The 6,761-nt window shown below is 32.4% G+C and overlaps 1 protein-coding gene across 1 annotated transcript; it reads left to right on the plus strand.

Moving 5' to 3' along the window:
- Positions 1-1,489: 1,489 nt before the first annotated feature.
- Positions 1,490-5,890, plus strand: smtlb (somatolactin beta). Its single transcript, XM_065257053.1, has 5 exons — positions 1,490-1,505; positions 3,099-3,283; positions 4,314-4,427; positions 4,904-5,083; positions 5,693-5,890. The coding sequence occupies exons 1-5, from the start codon at positions 1,490-1,492 to the stop codon at positions 5,888-5,890; spliced, it is 693 nt and encodes a 230-aa protein (XP_065113125.1).
- The last annotated feature ends 871 nt before the right edge of the window (positions 5,891-6,761 follow it).

Here is a 6,761-nt window from a genome sequence, read left to right on the forward strand (position 1 = left end):
TTATCCCCTTCTGACATCACAAGGGGAGCCAAATTTCAATGACTTATTTTTTCACATGCTTGCAGAGAATGGTTTACCAAAACTAAGTTACTGGGTTGATCTTTTTTACATTTTCTAGGTTGATACAAGCACTGGGGACTCAATTATAGCACTGAAACATGGAAAAACTCAGATTTGTATGATATGTCCTCTTTAAAGATACATATTAGTATCTTAGAGGTACATATTGGTACCAAATGTATACATATCTGTACCTAAATATAAGAGGAGCTTTTTAAAGTTTACTGCGCACGTGTATATTTTAACAATTTGTTCGACTGTGTAAACAGAAGTTTCTGGTTATTCTGTTACCACCAAAGCCGAATTTAAAACAAAAATGCTGTTCTGCTTAATCTGTTTCTTTATGAATGTCATTAGGAAAGATCCTTACCTACGTCACGAAGTAAATGTGACCCCACGACTTTGACATGAACAACGTCAGAAGTCGGATACCTGATCGCTTGTAAGATCTTAAGACATTAGCCTGGTGGATACACTTGCTGGAAAGGAAAACGATGAATAAAATAATTAGACATCTGCACGTGACTATCTGTTGCTCATTTGAAACATTGTTACATAATAACATAGTGTTTGTTCATGCTATTTTTATCTGCAAAATGCCTTATGTTGATATTCTGACCACATCAAAGATGTTTAAATGATTACTTAACACTTTCCTTTTAATATAGTTTAGTAATAATCTCTCTATTATTGTACACTATTAAAAATAAAGGTGGTTCATGATGCCATAGAAGTGGCTGAACGGTACCATAAAGAAAACCTTTCTGTTTCACAAAGGTTTCTTCAGACAATAAAAATGTATGAAAGAAATTAAAAAATGGTTCAAGGCATCGCTCTGAAGAACCTTTTAAGCAATTTTATTTTGAAGAGTCCATTGGCTCTTTAAGTTTGCCAAAACCTGATGATCCATGTTATTCCAGAATAATTTGAGAACGTTCCAAGGAGCATCTTATCATTTCAATGAGCTTTTATACAAATATATTTATCATGTCACGAATTCAATCTTTTAACAAATGACCTAGAAAATATTTTTCATTTATTTAACATCATATTGTACGTTCGTACCGAATCCTAAACTTCCAAATTTTCATGTGGTCTGACACCTCTGGCTTTAAACCGCCTTGTATGAGCCCAAGTATTTTTAGATCCTGTAACTAGTCAGCATTTGTAATTAAATTATAATAACCTTAACTATCGAAATCAACCGAAATAGTCCTACTGTGCGATAAACACTACTGACGCATACAACGAATGATGCATAAAATCAGAGTGGTCACACGTTGTCACAAATATCAACTTACCATTACGTGCGTTTAAGTTGTTTTCTTGTTTGATTAATTCATAAAGCCCATTGAGTATTTAAAGGTAGAGGTTACTGTGAAAGAACCACAGCCAGAACTCAGACGAGACTTTTCTTTGATTCGGCAAAATGAAGCAAACTGCAGGTAAGAAGGTCTTCATATCTGTCTAAAGACAATATTCATAATTAGAAAATAATTATGTGGCTTTTACTAATTAGGGCATTTAGTAATTAGTTTGAAAATTTGCTCTAACTTATTTATGGCTGGCTGAAGTATATCTTGTTAAATGTGTGAAATCTTTATACAAAAGAGATATTTATATTCTACATATAAGAAAATAATGATGATATATGACATGCAAATTGCTTTGAGAAAAATGTGATCATGCCTATAAAAACCCAGTTAAAGTCATTTTTTGTGATTTAATGTTTTTTATATATATATATATATATATATAAATAAAATCATCCTACATAATAATAATACATTATTAAAAATAAAAAATATATTTTTTATTAATAAAATCAACTACATAATTCTGTGAAAATATAACCTTAATATATTTAAAGGATAGTTTACCCAAAAATGATTTTTTTTATAATTATAGTTTTAAACCTGTATGAAATTATTTTGTTCTGGTGAACACAAAAAAATGATATTTTGATAAATAATGGTAAGCATTTATCAAAATGTCAAAATGCTTTCCTTTATTTCTAAATGTTTTAATTTTTAATAAATCTTATAGTATGGTATTTTTTCTACTGGATCACCCAAGTCTGCCCAGCGACAACCAACTGCTTCCTTTACCTTTTCATTTAAATTATTAAGACTTTTAATTTACTTTTATATATAACTGCTTTCTTTACCTTTTCATTTTAATTCACTTTAATTATATATATATATATAGTGAATTAAAATGAAAAAGGTAAAGGAAGCAGTTATATATAAAAGTGAATTAAAAGTCTTAATAATTTAAAGATATTATCTTTTATAATATATTCTAAAGGACCTGCTAGTTCTGGCTCTCTTTCAAGGTTTTTTTTTAGCTTAACTTAGAACTACGTTACATTACGTTACTTATACGTTACATTATTACTCCGCTTATAAGTACGGATTAATCTTATCCGCTGTACTTTGCTAATTTTTTTGTTTGTTTGTTTTCTTGTTTTTATTTATGTAAAGCTGCTTTGAAACAAATAAACAATTGTGAAAAGGGCTACATAAATCAAATTGAATAAAAAACTGAATTAAGCAAACAGCTGATTGTAACCATTGACTTCCATAGTAGGAAAAACAAATACGTAATAATTAAATGGATACTGTCAACTGTGTGCTTTATAATTTATCAAAATATCTTCTTTATCATTTATCACAATACTTCCATAATATTTGTTTTCCTACTATGGAAGTCAATGGTTACGGCAGCTATGTGCTTACCATCATTTACCAAAATATCTTCTTTGGTGTTCATCAAAATAAAAAAACTCATATAAAGGTTTAAAACAACATGAGGGTGAGTAAATGATGACAGAATTTTCATTTTGGGGTGAACTATCCCTTTAATATTGACTGAGTAACATCATGTCAAAGATTGAAATCAATGTAAAATCAAATGTCTCACTATTAGATTATGAGCTTGGATTTCACAGACAGGGTAACAAATATTCAATATATGAGTGATTAATAATTGCACCTCCTAAACAACCTCTTTCCTTTTGTCTCCTATCCTTTGTGAAGTTTTTCAGGTTTGTGTGGGGTTTGTGGTCTGTGCACTACAGGCCATGATGATACCTGCTCTTGACTGCTCAGACCAAGGATCTGATGTGACTCCCTGTACCATCTCAGTAGAGAAACTTCTGGACCGCGCCGTTCAACACGCAGAGCTTATTTATCGCATCTCAGAAGAGTCCAAAATGCTGTTTGTGAGTGACATCTAGTTTTGTGCTTTACTGAAATAATGAAACATAATTTACTTTTTATTAAAATGTGTATTTGTGAACTCATGATGTCAAATAATAATATTAAAATACCAGTCGAGTTAAAAAATGGTCAAAAAATGGTCCCAAGCTTTCACTGGAGCAGTACCCTTTAAAGAGGTTAAATTCAGTTCAATTCAATTTTATTTATATAGCCTAGCGTTTTTCACAATTGTTTAATTGTTCCAAAGCAGCTTTACATTAATAAAAACAGCTCAGATTGAACCGTACAAGTGAGCGGAGTAATAATGTAATGTATAGAAAAAAGTTTCAAGTTAGGCTAATGTCAGCTGTCTCTCAAGGGGTTGAATGAACTCCTAGGAAAACCCTGTGGGAATAAAGTTCTTGGGAGAAAAAAAACCCTTAAAGGGACATTCCACTTTTTTTGAAAATATGCTCATTTTCCAGCTTCCCTAGAGTTAAACATTTGATTTTTACCGTTTTGGAATTCATTCAGCTGATCTCTGGGTCTGACGGTACCACTTTTAGCATAGCTTAGCATAATCCATTGAATCTGATTAGACCATTAGCATCGCACTAAAAAATAACCAAAGAGTTTCGATATTTTTCCTATCTAAAACGTGACTCTTTTGTAGTTACATCGTGTACTATAACCGATGGAAAATTAAAACCTGCGATTTTCTAGGCAGATATGGCTATGAACTATACTCTCATTCTGGCGTAATAATCAAGGACTTTGCTGCCGTAACATGGCTGCAGCAGGCGTAGTGATATTACACAGTCCCTGTTATTGAAAGTAACCATTAGATACTGTACATATATGTATACATTGTGTAACAATATGTACCTTTGAGGTACTAATAAGCACTCTTTGGTACCAATAATGCATTTACCTCTGAGGTACTAATATGAACTCTTTTGATGCAAATGTGTGCTTTTAGGGACAATTTTTAAATATTTTTAGAGTGTATTTTTTAAAAAAATGAAGTGGTTAAATGTTTCTTTAATGTTTTAGGAGGAGATGTTTATTCCATTATCAGTAATGAATTCATACCTTCATGAAGGGACCATGTGTGCACGCAGAAGTGTGCCGGTTCCAGCATCCAAAAGTGAAATCCAGCAGATCTCTGTAAGTACCACTGATGGACTGCCTTCAAAAGAAAATACAGATTTGTGAAGTTATCTTCTTGAAAAGTTCACCCAAAAGTGAAAATGCTTTCATCTTTTACTCATCCTTAGGTCTTTTAAAACCTTAACTTTCGTCCAAAGGACACTAAAATTATATATAGTGGAACATTTAAGCTGACTGTTCCATAAAATGTAAATGAATGGTGGACCACGGCCCTCAAGATAGATGACAAAACAACTTAAATATTAATCTCTCTCACAATGCTATTGTTTGGCTTTAAAAGACTAGAAATATAGTGATAAGAATTTTAGTTCTTATCTGGAGTTTGCCCTTGGTCCTAAACTACTTTATTATAATAAAGCACAGAGATAAACACTCTTCAGAAAAAAAAAATATCATTTGGAATTACATGACTGTAAATGATGACCAAATTTTCATTTCAATTCAATTAAAAATGTGATTTTTTCTTCCTCAAGGACAAATGGCTTCTACACTCTGTACTGATTCTGATTCAGTTCTGGATCGATCCACTAGCGGATCTACAGAGATCTCTGGAGAACTATGACAACGTGCCAAGTGTGCTGCTCAACAGAACCAAATGGTTATCTATCAAACTCATGAGCTTAGAACAGGGTGTACTAGTACTTATCAGACAGGTGAGTTCAAATAGCTTATAACCTTTTTATAAAGTTAACATGAAATCAACATTACTTATATTTACTTAATTTAATTATTTCTTAATTCATGTTTAAATGTCAATTTCAGTCTGATTCCCTGCATCTAAAATACTGATTTAATTAGATGAAGTATTTACTCAACAACCGTTTAAACAGCACATGCCATTTGTATTATAACTATGATGTCATATAAACTGTTAACAAGTGACGTAATTCAGATGATGTTAAACAAGCGCAACTTAACCACAAGGGACAATTGTTTTCCTTATGTATTAACATTTGAATAGAGCAGCGTTACTGCTTTCTGACATTTTGTTTTTTAATATGCCGACGCATCTCCTTCGTTATGTGACTCCTTTCACGAGTTAGTAAAGTATTTATCGAAGGCACACTTGCAGGTCATCCCGCTACTTTAAGAATACTATACAGTATATTCGGACAAACTACTCGCCTCACCTACTGATTTTCGGGCGCAGAAATTGTGTTTTAATTCTTCAGCATGTGTTATTTCAAAGAATAATCTGAATAATGTTTTTGATGTATTACTGATAACCAAACATTTATTTGTGCTCTCTGTCTCTCTCTCAGCTACTTGGTGAAGGTAGTTTACTGTCGGAGGGCCCTGCCAGTATGTCTGATTTTTTGGGGTCTCCTGACATCTTTGAGTCTGTGAGGAGAGACTACAGTGTCCTCTACTGCTTTAGGAAAGACGCTCACAAGATAGAAACTTTCCTCAAACTGTTGAAATGCAGACAGGCAGACAAACAGAACTGCTCTTTCTTCTAGCATGAAATTATAACAACAAAATTCAGAGCCCAACTATTTGAAGAGTTTGTTTCCAAAACGAGATGACTCTTTTGTCATGTTTTGACGTTTTTTTTGTCTTGTTTTTTTTTTTATTGTGCATTCCAATTAATATCAATCAAACTGCAGTTAGTTTGTTTTGATTTATGCCTTCATAGCTAAAAAAATACAGCTAAGTAGCACAATAAAAACATGATAACATAATAATAAACAGAGTTATCTTGTTTTGGAACCTAACTCTTCATTTGAAGCTTCATTTTGCCACAAATGTTTTATTCTGCACAATATACAATACATTACACAGGATCTGTTTCCACATGCTTATTTATTTATCAATAAATACCTTTAAACTGAGTGTGCTTTTATCCTTTGGTAAAAAATGTTTGTGCAAAAGCCAAATATGATTTTGTAAAGTGGGACACTTCCTACGGGACAACTAATGTCTAGTGTTTGTATGTCCCCCAAAAACACATGAAGTGAAACTATGGCATCGCAAAAAAAACATAACATGACCTCTCAAATGTCCAGTCATATATGTAGGTGGAGCAATCATCCAAGAGCATGCACATATCACAAAAGTATGAAATTCAAAGATGTATCCACATTATGTCAATTCACTCTATAGAGGAAGGTTTCGTTCAAAAAAGCTTTCTAGATCACCATTATTTCTAAATTACATTTTATGCCCCCTTAAGAAAATAAAATTTACATTTATGCATTTGGCAGATAATTTTATCCAAAGTGACAAACATTTTTTCATTAGTATGTGTGTTCCCTGGGTTCGAACCGAGGGGCAGCTTTCCAGCCAATATAGAAGTGATTTAAACTGCAATTCATCGACTGGCCACTAGAG

The sequence above is a fragment of the Paramisgurnus dabryanus genome, chromosome 10, assembly GCF_030506205.2.
Source record: "Paramisgurnus dabryanus chromosome 10, PD_genome_1.1, whole genome shotgun sequence".
Classification (NCBI taxonomy): domain Eukaryota; kingdom Metazoa; phylum Chordata; class Actinopteri; order Cypriniformes; family Cobitidae; genus Paramisgurnus; species Paramisgurnus dabryanus.